The sequence below is a fragment of the Prionailurus viverrinus genome, chromosome B4 (genome assembly GCF_022837055.1).
Source record: "Prionailurus viverrinus isolate Anna chromosome B4, UM_Priviv_1.0, whole genome shotgun sequence".
NCBI classification, from domain to species: Eukaryota; Metazoa; Chordata; class Mammalia; order Carnivora; family Felidae; genus Prionailurus; species Prionailurus viverrinus.
The window spans coordinates 131,523,962-131,547,159 of NC_062567.1; the positions used below are offsets into that span (position 1 = coordinate 131,523,962).

The 23,198-nt window shown below is 38.7% G+C and overlaps 1 protein-coding gene across 8 annotated transcripts in view; it reads left to right on the forward strand.

Moving 5' to 3' along the window:
* Positions 1–23,198, forward strand: part of XPNPEP3 (X-prolyl aminopeptidase 3) — a 95,790-nt gene that overhangs the window by 30,059 nt on the left and 42,533 nt on the right. For all 8 annotated transcript variants that reach the window (XR_007153740.1, XR_007153737.1, XR_007153738.1 and 5 more), the window contains exon 4: positions 1,826–2,028. Coding sequence is in view for 3 of the 8 variants with exons in the window: in XM_047865074.1 (XP_047721030.1) it covers positions 1,826–2,028 (203 nt within the window). In the remaining 5 variants the exon portion in view is untranslated. The remainder of the gene's footprint in view (positions 1–1,825; positions 2,029–23,198) is intronic.

The window sequence follows — 23,198 nt, forward strand, 5'->3', positions numbered from 1 at the left end:
GTCTAATTTATAATGGTTTATAAACCATTTCTGAAGTCAGTTTCTAAAAGAGAATTCCAAAATTGTTTCCAATGATCATGGAATTTATTGGACTTGTTCCATACAAAGCCTTCTTTGAAAGAAAATACTCAGTTGAATATGCAAGTTCCAGTATGTTTGAATTGTTTCATTGCTTTATACAAGTGTTCTCTATTTTACAGAGATAATTACTCAGCTAAACTAGTGGAACTTTTTCGTATCTTCAAAGTTGTCATAAATGTGGGATACAGAATCATTTTCTTTTTAGCTTTTTGATTTTCTGAATTAGTTGCTAGCTGTCCTATTCAATAGTCTAAATTTCATTAACCCAGTATTGTTAAAACCTTACACGAAATGTATTTCTCAAAAGTACTTCTCATTCACCATCCTTTTTGTTTTTTAATGTTTATTCATTTCTGAGAGAGAGAGAGAGAGAGAGAGAGAGAGAACAAGTGGGGGAGGGGCAGAGAGAGAGGAAGGCACAGAATCTGAAGCAGTTCTAGGCTCAGAGCTGTCAGCACAGAGCCTGATGTGGGGCTTGAACCCATGAACCTGACCAGCTCAGATCATGACCTGAGCTGAAGTCAGACGCTCAACCAACTGAGCCACCCAAGCGCCCCTCATTCACCATTCTTAATGTTAGTAGTTTACTAGACAAAAGCAGCAGGCAAAGGAAAAGATTCATCAAATCGTATTTATGTAAAAATTTAAAAACCAAAAAAAACTGGGCTATGATTTCATACACTGAAAACAGGTAGTAGAGGTTGTTTTACTTTTTAAAAACTACAATTAAATTTCTATTAAAAGTAAGATTAGCATTTGACATGTAATATATATTAAAAACCATTTTTATTTCAAAATGAAAATATTTAGGAGATTGTATCACTAATATATAGCCAATAAAAATTTTTAGGGTTTTTCCCTTTTCTGTCCCAAATACTTTGCGTAAAACATACATTCAGACTTCAGTTGTTGGAAATGCTGCTAATAAGCCATCTCAGGAAAATGGAAAGGGACGAATGGAGACCTGGTTTAAATGGGAACATTTTCATCATGAGCCTTCTCATCATGTATCTCAGGCACATACAGACTATTTCCTTGGGTCTCTAAAGTTAAAAGGAGAACTGTGGTCTTCTAATGAGAATACATGGCAGATGAGAAAGGAAAAGCCCTGGGTAAGTGTGGGCTAGCACATATCATCAACTATAGTGTTTCTATAGCCGTGAATATTTGCTCCTAAATGCAATAAGAACCTCATTCACTAACACAGCACAGAGCCTGATGCAGGGCCCAGACTCACAAACCGTGAGATCATGACCCGAGCCAAAGTCGGACCCTTAACCGACTGAGCCACCCAGGCGCCCTAGAAAGGGAACACTTAACCACGTCATGATCTGAGTACTTTTTTCTGTCCGTTCATGTTCAGTAATTCAGCAGGGCATCTAGCTCAATTGTAGTGTGGAGAACACTTTTATAGTTGTTCTTTAATGATTAGTAAATAATAAAATCAAAGCTTGAGAAGAGCTTTAGTCCCATCTATCATCTATATAAAGAACACTGAAGTTTAGGGGCAGAGAAGCTGGATATTCGGTGTCAGAATATCTTGCCATTCTCAGGGAATAGCCTTTCCAGTGATAGATGATCTAACCTTTCAGTTGCTTCAGTCCTGAGAAAGTTTTTGCTCACTTCAGAATTCCACGCCACAGGTTTTATGGTTTTGACTCTTGTTCAAGTCATTATAGCAGTTGGTATTTCTTGTTGCTGTTAGTTTTATTTTAAAATTTATTTTCTTGCTGCTCATTTTAAGATGAGACAAATATGGTCTGGTATGACTGGATGAGGCCCTCTCACGCACAGCTTCACTCTGACTACATGCAGCATCTGACTGAGGTCAAAGCCAGGAGCAAGAATAAGGTCCGGGCTGTCCAGCAGCTGGTACAGCGCCTCCGGCTGATCAAATCTCCTGCAGAAATTGAGCGAATGCAGATTGCTGGGAAGCTGACATCACAGGTATGGTTCCTATTGAAAAAGTTTTCTCCAAATTAAAAAATCTAAGTTCCTAGGGTTCAGTGGGTACCTTGAGGTTGTGTACCCGAGGGAGGAATTTCATAGTAGGTGAACATCTACCTTCTGCTTTAGTTTAGTGAACATGTCTAGAAACTTGCTCAATACCTTGCAAGGCAAAATAAAGCTGCCTTGCATCTTTTATCCATGATCTTAGTTGTTTCTCAGTGGGACAACATAAATTAATTAGTGGTATTCCCTTTCCTTATGATAACTGCAATAACAGTGGCAGTTAAACACAGTTTGATTGCTAAAGAAGACTCAGGACCCAGAATGACAGTACTTATAAGTCTGTAACTTATTATAGGAAAGGGGTATAGTATAGCAACAGCATTAAAGTAAGCATACCTGTCACAGTCAATGGCCGTCCCACAAAAAGGATCCAGAGAAGCCAAGTGCAGGATCTTGTCCTATCTCAGCAAGGGCCAGGTGGGATGCATTTTTTCTCATGGATAAGGAACCACAGATGTGGTGGTGTGGTGATGTACACACACAGAATATCTTGGAACCAAGGAGCCCAAAATGGAATCTCACCTAGGGATTTTTGGGTTTTGCTCATATTGGCATATTCCTGCTATGTAACAGCAGAGCTCCTAGACCAGTACAAACCATTAATCTCACTGTTACCAGTATTGAGAAACCGATACAAACTGCCCCAAAATTCCTTGCAACACTTTTCATTAATTGTGGTGAAATATATACAGCATAAAATTTGCCAATTTAGCCATTTTTAAGTATATAGTTCAGTGGCATTAAATACATTCACATTGTTGTACAACCACCACCACTGTATATCTCCAGAACTATTTCATGATCCCCTGCTGAAACTCTATACTCATTAGACAATAACTGCCCATTTCTCCTTCCCTCTAACCCTTGGTGACTACCATTTTATTTCCTGTTTCTATAATTTGACTACTTTAGGTACCTCATATAAGTGAGTCATAACAATATTTGTTCTTTTGTTTTTGACTTATTTCACTTAGCAAAATGTCTCCAGGATTCAACCATGCTCTGGTATATATCAGAATTTACCTTCTTTTTAAGGCTGAGTAATAGACCATTTTATGTATATGCAACATTTTATTTATCTATTCATCTATTGATGGACATTGGGTTGTTTTTTTTTTCATTAATTTTTTTAATTTTTTTTTTAATTTACATCCAAATTAGTTAGCGTATAGTGCAACAATGATTCCAAGAGTAGATTCCTTAATGCCTCTTACCCATTTAGCCCATCCCCCTCCCACAACCCCTCCAGTAACCCTCAATTTGTTCTCCATATTTATGAGGTCTCTTATGCTTTGTCCTCCTCCCTGTTTTTATATTATTTTTTTTCCCTTCCATTATGTTCATCTGTTTTGTCTCTTAAAGTCCTCATATGAGTGAAGTCATGATTTTTGTCTTTCTCTGACTAATTTCACTTAGCGTAATACCCTCCAGTTCCATCCACATAGTTGCAAATGGCAAGATTTCATTCTTTTTGATTGCTGAGTAATACTCCATTTTGTGTGTGTGTGTGTGTGTGTGTGTGTGTGTGTGTGTGTGTGTACCACATCTTCTTTACCCATTCATCCATCGATGGGCATTTGGGCTCTTTCCATACTTTGGCTATTGTTAATTGCTGCTCTAAACATGGGGGTGCATGTGTCCCTCCAAAACAGCATACCTATATCCCTTGGATAAATACCTAGTAGTGCAATTGCTGGGTCATAGGGTAGTTGTATTTTTAATTTTTTGAGGAACCTCCATACTGTTTTCCAGAGTGAATGCGCCAGCCTGCATTCCCACCAACAATGCAAAAGAGATCCTCTTTCTCCGCATCCTCGCCAAAATCTGTTGTTGCCCAAGTTGTGAATGTTAGCCATTCTGCCAGGTGTAAGGTGGTACCTCATTGTGGTTTTGATTTGTATTTCCCTGATGATGAGTGATGTGGAGCATTTTTTCATGTGTCGGTTGGCCATCTGGATGTCTTCTTTCCTTATAAGGAAAGACACTTCTCTGGAGAAGTGAATATTCATGTCTTTGCTCATTTCTTTACTGGATTATTTGTTTTTTGGGTGTTGAATTTGATAAGTTCTTTATAGATTTTGGTTTCTAATCCTTTATGTGATCTGTCATTTGCAAATATCTTCTCCCATTCTGTCGGTTGCCTTTTAGTTTTGCTGATTGTGTTGTTTCTGTCTTTAGGCTAGTGTGAATAATTCTGCAATGCACATTCTACTTTTCAAACCCCTGTTCTCATTTCTTTTGGATATATGCCCAGAAGTAGAATTAACTAGATCAAATGGTAATTCTGTGTTCAATATTTTGAGGAACCACCATACTGTTTTTCATAGCACCTGTGCCGTTTTACATTCCCACTGACACTGGACAAGAGTTCCTATTTTTCCATATCCATTCAAACACTCGTTTTCTGTTTTTTGATGATAGACGTCCTTGTGGGTGTGAAAGGATATCTGACTGTGGTTTTGATTTGCATTTTTCTAATGGTTAATGATGTTGAATGTCTTTTCATGTCTTTATTGCCTTCACAACACTTGTATACTTCATCTATGCTTCATGCTATGCCTTGACCAAAGTCAATGTCATTCAGGAGTTTAGCAAAACAGCTCAAGCTAATTCCAGGAAATAGCTCTCACAGAGCAGTCCATTCCCATGACCCACTATCAAGCCTTTTTTCTAATAAAACAATAATCCTTAGTGTGATATCATTTACTTGCCTTATAATATCCTATAATCAGATCATCAAAATGTACATGCAGAATCTAAACATTTACAACATCCAGTGTGGAGTTAGTATGGATTTAAACAGATAGTGGAACCATCCATTTATACTTTTCCACGTTTTTCTTTTTTTTTTTTTTTTAAAGAAGAAATGTCTTTTTTTTTTTTAAATTTTTTTTTTCAACGTTTATTTATTTTTGGGACAGAGAGAGACAGAGCATGAACGGGGGAGGGGCAGAGAGAAAGGGAGACACAGAATCGGAAACAAGCTCCAGGCTCCGAGCCATCAGCCCAGAGCCTGACGTGGGGCTCGAACTCACGGACGGCGAGACCGTGACCTGGCTGAAGTCTGACACTTAACCGACTGCGCCACCCAGGCGCCCCTTCCACGTTTTTCTAACTATATAATTATTTTGTTGTTTGGATCTTTAAGTGTCTGGGTTGTTTTGTTTTGTTTACATTTATTTTTGAGAGAGGGAGCACAAGGAGGGGAGGGGCAGAGAGAAAGAGGGAGACACAGAATGGCTCTGAGCTATCAGCACAGAGCCCAACACGGGGCTTGAACCCATAAACCATGAGATCATGAACTGAGCTGAAGCCGTATGCTTAATTGGGTGAGTCACCCAGGCACCTCTGTAAGTGTCTGCTTCTTAATAAATCTGCTGAATTATTAATCTATCATTAATCAACTCTGAATATTTCTCAGACCAGTTCTTCTACATAGGGATAATGTACTGAGATAGCTTTAATTCAATCTCCCACTATATTTTATCATTAATATCAGTATTATGCTAAATTTGTTAGTATTTACAATATTAATTTTACTTATGCTTCCATGTAATACCATATAGCAGCACCACTGTAGTTACAGTATAAGTCAGAAAATCATGGTATAATTATTTTGTCCCTCCCAACACAATCTACCTTTTATTATAGCCATATATTATTTCTCATAGGACTATAGATCAGAGGCCATATCTCTGTTTTTTCAGGATTCAAAATATCTTGAGAACATAGCTAAATTCCTTCCCTCAGGTTAGGTGGTTTGACAGATATTGGTTCCCAGTTGGAAGAAACCAGCAACAGAACCTATTAATCAACTACAGGAAGCACTCTAGTTCTGTTTATTTTTTTTTTATATATATATGAAATTTATTGACAAATTGGTTTCCATACAACACCCAGTGCTCATCCCAAAAGGTGCCCTCCTCAATACCCATCACCCACCCTCCCCTCCCTCCCACCCCCCATCAACCCTCAGTTTGTTCTCAGTTTTTAACAGTCTCTTATGCTTTGCCTCTCTCCCACTCTAACCTCTTTTTTTTTTTTTTTTCCTTCCCCTCCCCCATGGGTTCCTGTTAAGTTTCTCAGGATCCACATAAGAGTGAAACCATATGGTATCTGTCTTTCTCTGTATGGCTTATTTCACTTAGCATCACACTCTCCAGTTCCATCCACGTTGCTACAAAAGGCCATATTTCATTCTTTCTCATTGCCACGTAGTATTCCATTGTGTATATAAACCACAATTTCTTTATCCATTCATCAGTTGATGGACATTTAGGCTCTTTCCATAATTTGGCTATTGTTGAGAGTGCTGCTATGAACATTGGGGTACAAGTGCCCCTATGCATCAGTACTCCTGTATCCCTTGGATAAATTCCTAGCAGTGCTATTGCTGGGTCATAGGGTAGGTCTATTTTTAATTTTCTGAGGAACCTCCACACTGTTTTCCAGAGCGGCTGCACCAGTTTGCATTCCCACCAACAGTGCAAGAGGGTTCCCGTTTCTCCACATCCTCTCCAGCATCTATAGTCTCCTGATTTGTTCATTTTGGCCACTCTGACTGGCGTGAGGTGATACCTGAGTGTGGTTTTGATTTGTATTTCCCTGATAAGGAGCGACGCTGAACATCTTTTCATGTGCCTGTTGGCCATCTGGATGTCTTCTTTAGAGAACTGTCTATTCATGTTTTCTGCCCATTTCTTCACTGGGTTATTTGTTTTTCGGGTGTGGAGTTTGGTGAGCTCTTTATAGATTTTAGATACTAGCCCTTTGTCCGATATGTCATTTGCAAATATCTTTTCCCATTCCGTTGGTTGCCTTTTAGTTTTGTTGGTTGTTTCCTTTGCTGTGCAGAAGCTTTTTATCTTCATAAGGTCCCAGTAATTCACTTTTGCTTTTAATTCCCTTGCCTTTGGGGATGTGTCAAGTAAGAGATTGCTACAGCTGAGGTCAGAGAGGTCTTTTCCTGCTTTCTCCTCTAAGGTTTTGATGGTTTCCTGTCTCACATTTAGGTCCTTTATCCATTTTGAGTTTATTTTTGTGAATGGTGTGAGAAAGTGGTCTAGTTTCAACCTTCTGCATGTTGCTGTCCAGTTCTCCCAGCACCATTTGTTAAAGAGGCTGTCTTTTTTCCATTGGATGTTCTTTCCTGCTTTGTCAAAGATGAGTTGGCCATACGTTTGTGGGTCTAGTTCTGGGGTTTCTATTCTATTCCATTGGTCTGTGTGTCTGTTTTTGTGCCAATACCATGCTGTCTTGATGATTACAGCTTTGTAGTAGAGGCTAAAGTCTGGGATTGTGATGCCTCCTGCTTTGGTCTTCTTCTTCAAAATTCCTTTGGCTATTCGGGGCCTTTTGTGGTTCCATATGAATTTTAGGATTGCTTGTTCTAGTTTCAAGAAGAATGCTGGTGCAATTTTGATTGGGATTGCATTGAATGTGTAGATAGCTTTGGGTAGTATTGACATTTTGACAATATTTATTTTTCCAATCCATGAGCAGGGAATGTCTTTCCATTTCTTTAAATCTTCTTCAATTACCTTCATAAGCTTTCTATAGTTTTCAGCATACAGATCCTTTACATCTTTGGTTAGATTTATTCCTAGGTATTTTATGCTTCTTGGTGCAATTGTGAATGGGATCAGTTTCTTTATTTGTCTTTCTGTTACTTCATTGTTAGTGTATAAGAATGCAACTGATTTCTGTACATTGATTTTGTATCCTGCAACTTTGCTGAATTCATGTATCAGTTCTAGCAGACTTTTGGTGGAGTCTATCGGATTTTCCATGTATAATATCATGTCATCTGCAAAAAGCGAAAGCTTGACTTCATCTTTGCCAATTTTGATGCCTTTGATTTCCTTTTGTTGTCTGATTGCTGATGCTAGAACTTCCAGCACTATGTTAAACAACAGCGGTGAGAGTGGGCATCCCTGTCGTGTTCCTGATCTCAGGGAAAAAGCTCTCAGTTTTTCCCCGTTGAGGATGATGTTAGCTGTGGGCTTTTCATAAATGGCTTTTATGATCTTTAAGTATGTTCCTTCTATCCCGACTTTCTCAAGGGTTTTTATTAAGAAAGGGTGCTGAATATTGTCAAAGGCCTTTTCTGCATCGATTGACAGGATCATATGGTTCTTCTCTTTTTTTTTGTTAATGTGATGTATCACGTTGATTGATTTGCGAATGTTGAACCAGCCCTGCATCCCAGGAATGAATCCCACTTGATCATGGTGAATAATTCTTTTTATATGCTGTTGAATTCGATTTGCTAGTATCTTATTGAGAATTTTTGCATCCATATTCATCAGGGATATTGGCCTGTAGTTCTCTTTTTTTACTGGGTCTCTGTCTGGTTTAGGAATCAAAGTAATACTGGCTTCATAGAATGAGTCTGGAAGTTTTCCTTCCCTTTCTATTTCTTGGAATAGCTTGAGAAGGATAGGTATTATCTCTGCTTTAAATGTCTGGTAGAACTCCCCTGGGAAGCCATCTGGTCCTGGACTCTTATTTGTTGGGAGATTTTTGATAACCGATTCAATTTCTTCGCTGGTTATGGGTCTGTTCAAGCTTTCTATTTCCTCCTGATTGAGTTTTGGAAGAGTGTGGGTGTTCAGGAATTTGTCCATTTCTTCCAGGTTGTCCAATTTGTTGGCATATAATTTTTCATAGTATTCCCTGATAATTGTTTGTATCTCTGAGGGATCGGTTGTAATAATTCCATTTTCATTCATGATTTTATCTATTTGGGTCATCTCCCTTTTCTTTTTGAGAAGCCTGGCTAGAGGTTTGTCAATTTTGTTTATTTTTTCAAAAAACCAACTCTTGGTTTCGTTGATCTGCTCTACAGTTTTTTTAGATTCTATATTGTTTATTTCTGCTCTGATCTTTATTATTTCTCTTCTTCTGCTGGGTTTAGGCTGCCTTTGCTGTTCTGCTTCTATTTCCTTTAGGTGTGCTGTTAGATTTTGTATTTGGGATTTTTCTTGTTTCTTGAGATAGGCCTGGATTGCAATGTATTTTCCTCTCAGGACTGCCTTCGCTGCGTCCCAAAGCGTTTGGATTGTTGTATTTTCATTTTCATTTGTTTCCATATATTTTTAAATTTCTTCTCTAATTGCCTGGTTGACTCACTCATTCGTTAGTAGGGTGTTCTTTAACCTCCATGTTTTTGGAGGTTTTCCAGACTTTTTTCTGTGGTTGATTTCAAGCTTCATAGCATTGTGGTCTGAAAGTATGCATGGTATAATTTCAATTCTCATAAACTTATGAAGGGCTGTTTTGTGACCCAGTATATGATCTATCTTGGAGAATGTTCCATGTGCACTCGAGAAGAAAGTATATTCTGTTGCTTTGGGATGCAGAGTTCGAAATCTATCTGTCAAGTCCATCTGATCCAATGTGTCATTCAGGGCCCTTGTTTCTTTATTGACCGTGTGTCTAGATGATCTATCCATTTCTGTAAGTGGGGTGTTAAAGTCCCCTGCAATTACCACATTCTTATCAATAAGGTTGCTTATGTTTATGAGTAATTGTTTTATATATTTGGGGGCTCCGGTATTCGGCGCATAGACATTTATAATTGTTAGCTCTTCCTGATGGATAGACCCTGTAACTATTATATAATGTCCTTCTTCATCTCTTGTTACAACCTTTAATTTAAAGTCTAGTTTGTCTGACTCTAGTTCTGTTTAAAAGTTATCCATTATTGGGGTGCCTGACTGGTTCCGTCATTAGAACGTGTGACTTGGTCTTGGGGTCATGAGTTCAAGCTTCATGTTGGTTGTAAAGATTACTTAAAAATAAAAAAAAATTTTTTTAATAAAATAAAATTTGTTCAGTGCTCACAAACTGTGCTGTAGGGAAAGGATGGTTAGCATCCAGTCAAAGGGCTGAAGCTGTTAAAGAGCACCTGAATAGTTTGCATCCTCTAGTTAAAACTTACAGTAGAAAACAAAACTTTTTTTTTTTTTAACGTTTATTTATTTTTGAGACAGAGAGAGACAGAGCATGAACGGGGAGGGTCAGAGCGAGGGAGACACAGAATCTGAAACAGACTCCATGCTCTGAGCTGTCAGCACAGAGCCCAATGCAGGGCTCGAACTCACGGACCACGGGATCATGACCTGAGCTGAAGTCGGACGCTTAACCGACTGAGCCACCCAGGCGCCCCAGAAAACAAAACTTTCTTAAGACTGTAGGGCCCATAAGTGGCCCGTATTTGTGCATCACCTAGGTTTCTGCTGTGAGAATGCCTAGCCACTGTGCTTGGGATACCTTGGACTCCATTTGAATTAAGGTATCTAATAATCCAGCTTGTGTTTTAACACGCAGTCTTGTTCCCTTTGCTGAGTTGATTTGGGCGAGTTGTTTTAGTGTGTGATCTAATTATAAAATCCATTTTGTCAGCATCGTGTTATCTTTTCAAGTGGCTTGCCACTTTTGTCCTTACTCCTTAGACCTTAGTAGGTCTTTTTCAGCAGTATGTCTTTCCTCATTAAAAACAAATCTGCCTGACCAAATAACTCCTAAGCAGCTCCTAATTCCATGAAGGTTCTCTTATTTCAAATGGTCTGACACAAGATATGTTGTCATGAGTACTGACTGCTTTTGTACAGTTAGGAAATACATTTGATATCTTGAAAATGTTAATTCCCCCAGGCTTAGATCATGTGAGTAGTAGTCACTCCTAAGTAGACTTTGGTTTGAGTGTTCCACAGAACTTCCCATAACCAAACAAATTTCAGGAATGTGGACCCACCAAGTTATACCTAGTTCTTATCCTTTATCAGTGATCCATGTGTCCCAATTGTTCTTCCTCCTCATGCCTATTCACCTACAGTAACAGGGCAAATAGCTATTCTTACACATAATATTATTTTGACAGGTGGGATATGCAGTAGATAGCATTCTACCACCATATTCTGGTACCTTTTTTAAACCATCATCACGATTAATGGCTATGTAATGTTCATTTAGATTATTAATATATTTCATATTCAACTAGCTAAATATTTTCTACATGTTGCTTTCCAACATAGCTCCTCTGTAGTAGATCCATCCTGTGAAATGAGAATCAAAAACATTTGCATTGTTGCATACAGTCCTAGACAGAGCTCCCATCTCTTGATCTATTTTGAGGACATATGTCACTCAGGGAAGTGTATTTGTTAGGTTAGCTATTGTTCAACTCTCTCTCAGAAGAGGAGACTTCATCAGACAGAGTCCTTTGCCCCAAGGGGCTTCTGGGTCAAAGCTAAGAGAAAATATTATTCTCTTCCTTTAAGCATCTCCTTAGGCACCAAAATTATGTTAGATTTTCCTTTTTGTGGAACTCATTTTTTGGCTCCCTTCCCCTCAGTGACAATCTGGCCTTTCTTCCATTTGTCATTCATTTTAACCCACATCTTTACCACTGAAGAAGAATTTTCTGGTTAGTCCATTCCCAATAATAAAAGGACAAATTGGATACATACAGAAAAATGGGTCTAAACTATTGGCAACCAAAGCAATTTTTATTAACAATTTGAGCTTCAGTGGGGGCCAGTGGTCTATGTCTTTGTTTAGTACATTGCTGCCTGGCTTGAGTCCCTCCATGTCCATTCGTTTCATGGACCTTCATTGCCATTTCAAGAGAATGAATTAGGCCATCAACTTGTTGATTCCATTTACCTTCCAACCCTGGCATCGGGTTTCTTTAGTAAGCATCATATGGCCTGCTTTGATTTGGCCTCAGACTTTCCATAGAGATTTCCAAAGAGCACTGGTCCCACATGTGGGGATCTTTTACTATCCAGTTATTTATGACCCACTTGTTAGACCAATTGAAAGTTGATTGGAAATAGCCTAGGATCAGTACTATCCAAATAGTAAGGCTTCTATTTGCATCTAGTTCTTTTGTCACAGGTAAGAACAGAGCATATAATGCAGCTCAGTGGACAAAATTGTATTACATTCTTCCATAAGGATTTTCTTTTTTTTTTTTGAGGGAGAGAGAATCTTAAGCAGGTTCCATGTCCAGCACAGAGCCCGATGTGGGGCTTGATCTCGCGACCGTAAGATCTTGACCTGAGAGGAAATCAAGAGTCAGCCGCTTAACTGACTGAGCCACCCAGGCGCCCCTTCCAAAAGGATTCTACGTTCTTCTGCACTCAGAGCACCTGCTTTCTATACAGAATTACTCTCAATTCTGGAGCTACCATCTATGAACCAGACCAATTGCCTGGTGTCCTTGGGCAGTTGGTTGAAGGAAAAGAACCAAGGAAAAAAGACTTGTAAATATGAGTCTGTCCCATCCTCTGGTAGCATGCTCTATATAGTGCATTTTCATTTTATGATGGAACTTCTTTGGGTATCACCCCTCTTACTTAAATTTTGCTTTTCTGACATCACCAATGACATACATATTTCAGATCTTAATTTGCTCTTATAAGTCTTTTAGTTATTGGGGCTACCTCAGTAAATGCCCCACAATAAGTCAGCAGCTATCTTTCAAAAGACATAGAGTGGAAAGCAGCATCTAACAATGTCTTAGCCCCAAAGCCCAGAGGCTATCTTGGAGTTGTGAGTATGCCTTTTGCTAGAAATTCCAGTTGGGATGAGTATGGATGGCTGACACTTTTAATATCATCTCAGCATTAAGATCATGTGATCCTAACATAATAGCTTAAGCCACAGCCTTCTGCAGTTCTAAGAAGGCTTCTTTTTGTTGAGGCCCCTAATCAAATAAGGCCTTTTTCGCTGTGATTTTATGAATTGGGGCCAAGAAAATCCCTAAGTGAAGTATAGTTTCTCTAAAAGCCAAATATGTACAGTTAGCTGTTGTTGAGCCTCTTTAATCTGAGGGTCAGGGAGTGATAACAGTTTATTCCTAGTGTCCTGTGGTGTGTCACGGATTGCTCCAACCCATGTCATCTCCCAAAATTTCGTAGTCTGTGTAGGGCCCTGGATTTCTAGCAAGGTTAATCAGTCATCCCCAGTCAGTCATATGATTTATGACCTTAGTAAAGTTGCTTTTAACTTGACCCATGGTTTCAGATGATAATTATTTGTATTGTCCAGCTATGTTAGATCTAGGTCCTGCTTCATCAGATTGTGACAATACTCAGAGGAGTTCTAATATTTTTGAGGTAATACTGTCTATTGGGAACCATTCTGCATGAATACAAGTGGTTGTAGGCTCTCGCTGGTGACTGACAATGAGAAGACTGCATTAGCCAAATCAATAGAGAATACCAGTCACCTTTATCTTACATGAGTTGAATAGTCAGGACTATACTGGAGACAGCTAAGGCTCTTCAGGATATGGTTTTATTGAGTCCCCTATAGTCTGCTGACAGTGACCTGATTCATCAGTTGGCCTCACTGGCCACACTGGGCTGTTGCAGTGAGTTTATGGACACTAATATACTTGCATCTTGACATTTCCTTATTTAGAATAGTAATTTCTTAGTGCCTTCCAGGTATCTAATAATGTTTCCAAGTTACTAGTTGAGTTAGGTTAATTCTAAAGGCTCCCATGTTGCAAGTCCGATGAGTACTGGATGCAGGGAGGACAGAAGTTATTCCTTTCTTCTTATTACCCAGTAGGGGGAGGAATTTTTATTCAAACATTATATTCATATCAATTATACATCCAGGTAAGGGAGACATCACAGTATCCTTTTTATTTACATTCCAATTTCTAACTACACTTTAATTTTTAACCTTTTCACAGTATCATCCCCATGTTCCTTTGAATTAATTTTGTCATCCCTAAAGGGGTTCATTTGCAGCCCTAGGCAGTACTGCATGCTATGTTCCTAAATTCAGTAGATCCAAAAGAGTTTCTTCTCCACATCCAGCCAGCCACTCACACATTTGTAAAATGTCTTGAGTTCCCTGCCAGAGATGACCCTGGTCTTCATGTCAATATTCTCTTTCCATTATTTTTATATTAAGAGCCCATATGTTGACATCTGATGATAGCGGTTCATTGGAATCTTTTTCTTTCTAAGTTCCTCTAAACTCAGATAAATTGAGTATATCTGCCTTGGAATTTTTATACCCTGAGGAGTTTGAGGAAGGCAGTTTGCCAATTCTCTGCCTTACTTAAAATTATCAAAATTTGACACTCCTCAATTTCCTCCTTTTTATATCATTAAAAAAATTTTTTTAAGTTTATTTATTTTTGAGAGAGAGAGAGTGAGTGGGGGAGAAGCAGAGAGTAAGGGAGAGAGAGAATCCCAAGCAGACTCCACATTGTCAATGCAAAGCCCAGTGTGGGGCTTGAACTCACAAACCATGAGATCATGACCTGAGCTGAAACCAAAAGTTGGACACTTAACTGACCAAGCCACCCAGACGCCCCTCCTTTTTATATCTTTTTTTTTTAATTTATTTTTTAATTTACATCCAAGTTAGTTAGCATATAGTGCAACAATGAACAATGTTGTTGCCTGAGTTGTTAATGTTAGCCATTTTGACAGGTGAGAGGTGGTATCTCATTGTGGTTTTGATTTGTGTTTCCCTGATGATGAGTGATGTTGAGCATTTTTACATGTGTCGGTTGGCCATCTGGATGTCTTCTTTGGAGAAGTGTCTTTTCATGTCTTTTTCCCATGTCTTCACTGGATTATTTGGGGTTTGGGTGTTGAGTTTGATAAGTTCTTTATAGATTTTGGATACTAACCCTTTATCTGATATGTCATTTGCAAATATCTTCTCCCGTTCCATCAGTTGCCTTTTAGTTTTGCTGATTGTTTCCTTTGCTGTGCAGAAGATTTTTATTTTGATGAGGTCCCAATAGTTCATTTTTGCTTTTGTTTCCTTGCAGCCAGAGACGTGTTGAGTAAGAAGTTGCTGTGGCCAAGGTCAAAGAGGTTTTTGCCTGCTTTCTCCTCTAGGACTTTGATGGCTTCCTGTCTTACATTTAGGTCTTTCATCCATTTTGAGTTTATTTTTGTGTATGGTGTAAGAAAGTGTTCCAGGTTCATTCTTCTGCATGTCGCTGTCCAGTTTTCCCAGCACCATCTGCACCATTTATTCCATTGGATATTCTTTCCTGCTTTGTCAAAGATTAGTCGGCTGTTTGTTTGTGGATCCATTTCTGGGTTTTCTGTTCTGTTCCTTTGATCTGAGTGTCTGTTTTTGTGCCATATATCATTTTTAATTAATCATAAAAAAACTGAATTATTTTAGGATCTGAATTATTGCCCCCTCTCTTATTTTTTTTGATTTGCTATTTTTGTTGTAAAATTTATATGACATAAAATTTACTATTTTAGCCATTTTTAAGTGTACAACTCAGTGGCATTGAGTACATTCACATTGTTGTACAACCAGCATCATTATCTGTTTCCAGAACTTTTTCATCATCCCAGATAGAAATTCTAACCATTAGAGTTTCCCTTTTCAATAACTCCCCATTTCCCCTTTCACCATCCCCTGATAAGCTCTACCCTACTATGAACTTGTCTATTCTGAGTGCCTCACATAAGTAGAATCATACAACATTTATCTCTTTTTTTCTTGTGTTGCCTATACTTTTGGTGTCCTATCCAAAAAATTATTGCCAAATCCAACATCATGAAACTTTTCCCCTATGTATTTCTCTATGAGTTTTATAATTTTAGCTCTTACATTTCAGTCCTTGCCCATTTTTTAGTTAATTTTTGTATGTGTTTCTTAAGAGAATCATATGGGTAAATCTTCATGACCCTGGATTTGGCAATGGATTCTTAAATATGACACCAAAAGCAGTAGTAACAACAACAAAAAAATGAACAAATTGGGCTTCATCAAAATTAAAAACTTTGTGCATCAAAGGACATCATGAAAAGAATTAAAAGATAACTTATGAACAGGAGAAATATTGGCAAATCTGTATCTGATAAGACTCTAATATCCAGAATATATAAAGAACTCTTATAACTCAACAACAAAAAGACAATGGTTCAACTTTTTATTCTTTTGCATGTCCTCTTACTGGATTTTATTTCCCTTGTAAAGTCCTCAATTCATTCTTATCTTTTTATTATCCATAGGAGGAAGTTGAGATTAAAGATCTGAAACTGTCTTTTTATATCCTCCTGGGGTCCAACAACAAAGTCATATATGAAATCCCTTATTACAGTGTCAGTCATAACCAAGTAAGGGGCATCCCATAAGGGTGTTCATTTCCTTCATCAGATAGCACTGACTATCTGATGCAGCTTCAGGAGGTACTGACCGTATATATAACAAGGGAGAGTCAGGACAATATCCCTTCTATGTTGGACACATCCCTTAATCCATTCTAGTAAACTAGGGATTGTCATGTGATCCACAGTAAGCCCTAACATTTCCCTCTCCTCAGCAGTGTTTAAAGCCAAAGATACTGCTCCTTGATCTAAAATTCTCAGGATTCATGTTTAAAAAGAATTCATCAGGTTGCTGCATCTAAATCTGAAAAATGGTTCATTTCCTTCACTGAATAACCCCTTTCACTATCTTTTGTCCTGCCTCGTCAGTTTGCCCTACTTGAATTAGTTGTAGTGAATGTCTCTCACAAGTTGATTTATCAAAAAATAAAGTGGCTTGGGTTCCTTTGGTCGGAGCACCACCTATTGGCCAAAGGTGGAATTCTTGTGAAGGAGATTCTGAGCTTGCTTTCAGCTGATACAAAGCAGCAAACAAACAAACAAAAAAACACTGAGTTTTTAGCAGAACTGCCATTGATGTGCACTTCTCTTCCAGTCCATTTTTGCTAGCTGCTAAGGCTCAGGTTCTATCATTTCCTGATTCCACAGATTTCAAAGCCAGTGCTAATTCAAACCAAGAATGGTTTGGCAGTCACCCAAGTTCGTAATTGGATTTTCATCCTCTTTATCAGAATCATTCCTTTTCTTTTAAAATAATGCTTTAACCATATATTTAATAAAAAATAACTCAGGTATGCTGGAACAAATGGATATCCACATGCAAGAGGATGATGTAGGATCCCTACCTCACACCATATACAAAAATTAACTCAAAATGGATCAAAGACCTAAACTTAAGAGCTACAACTATAAAATTCTTAGCAGAAACAAACATTTATGACCTTGAATTCGGCAATGAATTCTTAGATATGACACCAAAATAAGCAACACAAGAGAAATAAATTGGACTTCATCAAAATTATAAACTTCTATGCATCAATCAAATGACATTATCAAAAAAGTGAAAAGACAACCTATAGAATAGGAGAAAATGTTTGCAATCCATATATCTGATAAAGGTCCAGTATCCAGAATATGTAAAGAGCTCTTGCAACTCAAAAACAAAAAGATAACCCAGTTAAAAAATAGGCAGAGGACTTAAATGGGCATTTCTCCAAAAAAGATATACAAATGGCCAATAAGGACATAAAGAGATGCTTAATATCATTAGCTATTGGGGAAATGCAAATCAAAACCAAAATGAGATACCACTTCATACCTGGTAAAATGGCTATAATTTAAAAACAAAGCACATAGGAAGGGAAGATGGCAGTGGAATAGGAGAATCCCTAGGCTCTCTTCATCCCACAAATACAACTAGATAACTGTCAAACCATCCTATATACCCCAGAAATTGATCTGAAGACTGGCAGAACAAACTCTACAACTAAAGGTGGGGAAGAGGCCACATCGAAGAAGGTAGGAAGTGCAGAGACACCGCTTAGGAGAGAAACAGAATGCAGCCCCTGCAGTGGGGAGGGAGCCACGATCCCAGGGAAGGGCTAGAACAAACTAGCACACAGGAGAGCACTCAGGGATAACAGATCCCCATAGCAATTGGCTTGGAAAGTGACAGGGCACAAATTTTGTGAGTTCTTACAACCAGCAGGGCTTAAAGCCTGAAGTTTGAAAGGTCAGCATGCTTGGCTCTGAGAGAGCTCAAAGGACATTGGGGCCGTTCTTGGAGAAAAGGCAGAGCAAACAGCCTGTGGACAAACAGTGTGGAAACCGCTATTTGAAGAGCACCTGAGGCACAGACTGTAGAGGGTTAGTTGTTCACCTCAGAGTGTATCCCAGTGAAGCAGCAATCATGGAGAAATCCCTCTAAGAACAAAGGAACTGTCAGGCTCCATTTCCCTCCCCGACCCCTCAGCATAAGCACAGGGCCACTAGTGAGAACCAGCAGTGTCAACACTTGCTACCTAAACTGCCTACACCAATCCTCCCTTTTCCACTCCAGTGGAACTGCTCTTCCCAGTCACACTTTCCTCAGTCCCGGGTCATTGGGTCCCACTCCCATCCCAGAAGACCAGCCTGAACCCCTGCCAACACATTTCCCAGCCCGGGAGTTTTGCAAGGCCTTGGTTCCAAAGGTGGGAGCAACAGGTCTCTTTGCAAGCAGACCAGAGAACACTTAGTTGAAATGCACCACATTCAGGCCAGGGACCAGACACTGCCCACAACAGGCAAAGAGAGCCCCTGCAGACAAGCGGCCTGAAGGATAAAGCAGCCAGGACATAGCAGCACATGTCGGAGACACTCCCCGAAGCACCAGGCCCTGGGGACAGAGGACACTACATTGCAGGGCACTGCAGGACCTCTTCTTCATAAAGCCATTGCCCTTAAGAACAGGAGATGTAGCTGACTCTCCTAAACAAGCACAGACTTAGACAAAATGAAAAGATGAGATTTGTCCCAGTTGAACAGGACAGGGTCATGGCTGGAGAGCTACGCAAAACATGCAGAAGTACTTGCCAATGAAGAATTTATTTTTTTTTTAATTTTTTTTCTAACGTTTATTTATTTTTGAGACAGAGAGAGACAGAGCATGAACGGGGGAGGGGCAGAGAGAGAGGGAGACACAGAATCGGAAGCAGGCTCCAGGCTCCGAGCCATCAGCCCAGAGCCCGACGCGGGGCTCGAACCCACAGACCGTGAGATCGTGCGGACGCTCAACCGACTGAGCCACCCAGGCACCCCACCAATGGAGAATTTAAAGCAATGATTATAAGGTTACTCAACGAACTTGAGAAATAGTGGAGGGCATCAGAGAGATCATAACACAGAGATAAGGAATAACGTAGCAGAGATAAAGGGCCCTTCTTCCAGCAGTCTGGAAGAAGCAGAGAAACAATGTAATGACCTAGAAGACAGAGTAATAGAAAGTAATCAAGCTGAACAAAAGAGAGAGAAAAGAATTATGCAAAATGAGAATAGACTTAGGAAATTCAGTGACTCCATCAAACATAATAACATTTATATTATAGGAGTCCCAGAAGAAGAACAGAGAGAAAAGGGGGCAGAGCATTTATTTGAAGAAATAATAGCTAAAGACTTACCTAATCTGGGGAAGGAAAGAGATATGCAGATCCAGGAGGCACAGAGAACCCCCCAAAAAATCAACAGAAGCAGATCCACACCAAAACATATTGTAATTAAAAGGGCAAAATATAGGGGTGCCTAGCTGGTTCAGTCAGTAGAGCATGTAGCTCTTGATCTCAGGGGTCATGAATTTGAGCCCCACATTGGGTGTAGAGATTACTCAAATAAATAAATAAACACGTACATACATACATACATAAAGCCAAACATAGTGATAAAGAAAAAATATTAAAAGCAGCAAAATAGGGACACCTGGGTAGCTCAGTTGGTTGAGCAACCGACTCTTGATTTCAGCTCAGTTCATGATCCCAGGGTTGTGGGATCAAGGACAGCATCTGACTCCACAGCCAGCATGGAGCCTACCTGAGATTCTCTCTCCCTCTGCCCCTGTCCCCCACACTCTCGCTTTCTCACTCTCTCTATAAAATAAAATGTAAATATAAATAAATAAAAGCAGCAAGATAAAAGAATACAGTTACATACAAAGGAAATACCATAAGGCTATCAGCAGATTTTTTCAGGCGAAGCTTTCCAAGCAAGAAAGGAATAGCATGATATATTCAAAGTGCTGAATGGAAAAAACCTGCAGCCAAGAATATGCAGCAAGGCTATCTTCAGAACAGAGGAGAGATAAAGAGTTTCACAAACAAAAACTAAAGGAGTTCAGGACCACTAAACCAGTCCTATAAGAAATATTAAAGGAGAATTGAGTGGGGGGAAAATGACAGTATGAAGATAGGAAACACAAAAGCAGTAACAATGAATATTTCCGTAAAAAAAAAATCAGTCAAGGAACTCACAAAATAAAAGGATGTCAAATATGACACCATGTACCAAAAACATGGGGAGGACAGGAGTAAATAATGGGTTCAAACTTAAATGCCCATCAACTTATATAGACTGCGGTATGCAGAAGAGGTTATATACAAACCTAATGGTAACCACAAGTCAGAAACCACTAATAACTATGCAAAGAATAAAGAGAAAGAAATCCAAATATATCACTAAAGAAAACCAGCAAACCATGAAAGAGAGAAAGACAAGAAAGGATCAGAAAAAAATTTTAAGAAACAACCACAAATAAAATGTCCGTAAATATGTATCTACCAATAATTACTTTGAATGTAAATGGACTAAATGCTCCAATCAGAAGACATAGGGTGAGGATGCCTGGCTGGCTTAGTTGGTGGAGCATGTGACTCTTGATCTCGGGTTTGTCAGTTTAAGCCCCTCATTGAATGTGCAGATTACTTAAAATCTTACCAAAAAAAAATTGGGGAGATGGGGCACCTGGGTGGCTCAGTTGGTTAAGCAGCTGACTCCTGATTTCACCTCAAGTCATGATCTCATGGTTCGGTTCGTGGGATCAAGCCCTGGTTGGACTCTGCACTCACAGTGCGGAGCCTGCTTGGGATTCTTTCCCTCTCTCTCTGTTCCTCCCCCTACTCCCGCTGTCTCTGTCTCTCTAAAATAAATAAACTTAAAAATAATAAACATTAAAAAAAAAAGACATAGAGTGACAGAATGAATTCAAAAACAAGACTCATCTATATATTGCCTACTGAAGACTCGTTTTAGACCTAAAGACACCTGCAGATTGAAAGTGAGGGAATGGAATAACAGTTGTCATACAAATGGATGTAAAAAGAAAGCTAGAGTAGCAATACTTGTATCAGACAAAATGGACTTTAAAACAAAGACTGTAACAAGACAAAGGACACTATATAATAATAAAGTGGACAATCCAACAAGAAGATATAACAATTATAAATATTTATGCACCCAACATGGAGCACCCAAATACATAAAACAGTTAATAGCAAACAAAAAAGAATTAATGGATAATAATACAATAAGAGGACTTTAACACCCACTTACATCAATGGATAGATCATTTAATTAGAAAATCAACAAGGAAACAGTGGCTTTGAATGACATACCGGACCAGATGGATTTAACAGATATATTCAGACATTCTATCCTAAAATAGCATGATACACATTGTTTTCAAGTGCATGTGGAATATTCTCCAGAATAGATCACATATTAGACCACAAAACAAGCCTCAACAAATTCTAAAAGATCGAAGTCATACCATGCATGTTTTCTGATTTTAATGCTATGAAATTATAAGTCAACCACCAGAAAAAATATGAAAAGACCACATATGCATAGAGCTTTAATAACATGCTACTAAACAATGAATGAGTCAACCAGGAAATAAAAGAAGAAATTAAAAAGTACATGGAAACAAATGAAAACACAACACTTCAAAACCTTTTGGATATAGCAAAAGCAGTCCTAAAAAGGAAGTTTTTAGCAATGCAGGCCTACCTCAAGAAGCAAGTAAAATCTCAAATAAACAACATAACCTTTCACCTAAAAACTAGAGCAGAAATAAATGATATAGAAACTAAAAAAAAACAAAAAAACAACAAAAAAACAGAACAGATCAATGAAACCAGGAACTGGTTCTTTGAAAAAAATCAATAAAATTGGTAAACCTCTAGCCAGCCTCTTCAAGAAAAAGAGAAAGGACTCAGATGAAATCACAAATGAGAGAGGAGAAATAACAAACACCAGAGAAATACAAACAATTATAAGAGAATATTATGAAAAATGGTATGCCAACAAATTGGACAACCTAGAAGAAATGGGTAAATTCCTAGAAACATATAATCTACCCAAACTGAAATGTGACAAAATAGAAACTTTAAACAGACTGATTACCAGCTAAGACATTGAATCAGTAGTCAAAAACTCCCAACAAAGAAAAGTTGAGGACCAGATGGCTTCACAGGCAAATTCTACCAAACATTTAAAAAAGAGTTAATGCCTATCCTTCGCAGATTATTCCAGAAAATAAAAGAGGAAGGAAAACTTCCAAATTCATTCTATGAGGCCAGCATTACCCTGATACCAAAATCAGAAAAAGACACCACAAAAAAAGAGATCTCTGATGAGCATGGGTGCAAATATCCTCAACAAAGTACCAGCAAACCTAATCCAGCAATACATTAAAAAAAGCATTCACCAAGATCAAGTGGGATTTATTCCTGGGTTTCATGGGTTCCAATATTTGCATATCAATCAACACAATACATCATATCAATAAAAGAAAGGACAAGAACTGTAGGATAATTTCAATAGATGCAGAAAAAGCATTTGACAAAGTACAACATCCATTCATGATAAAAATCTTCAACAAAGTAGATTTAAAAGAAACATACCTCAACATAATAAAGGCTACATGTGAAAAACTAACAGCTAACATCATTCTCAATGCGAAAAAATAGAGCCTTTCAGCGAAGGTCAGGAACAAGACAAAGATGTCCCCTCTCACCACTTATATTCAAAGCTCTAGCCACAGCAATCAGACAACAAAAAGAAATAAAGGCATCCCAATCAGTAAGGAAGACATAAAACTTTCATTATTTGGAGGTGACATGATATATAGTTAGAAAACTCAAAAGACCCCAGCAAAAAACTGCTAGAACCAATAAATGAATTTAGTAAAGTCGCAGGATACAAAATCAACGTACAGAAATCTGTTGCATTTCCATACACCAATAAGGAAGTAGCAGAAAGAGAAATTAAGAAACCAGTCCCATTGGGGCACCTGGGTGGCTCAGTCGGTAGGGCGTCCAACTTCGGCTCAGGTCATGATCTTGCAGCTCGTGAGTTGGAGCCCCGCATCCGGCTCTGTGCTGACAGCTCAGAGCCTGGACCCTGCTTCGGATTCTGTATCTCCCTCTCTCTCAAATATAAACAGGAAGGAAGGAAGGA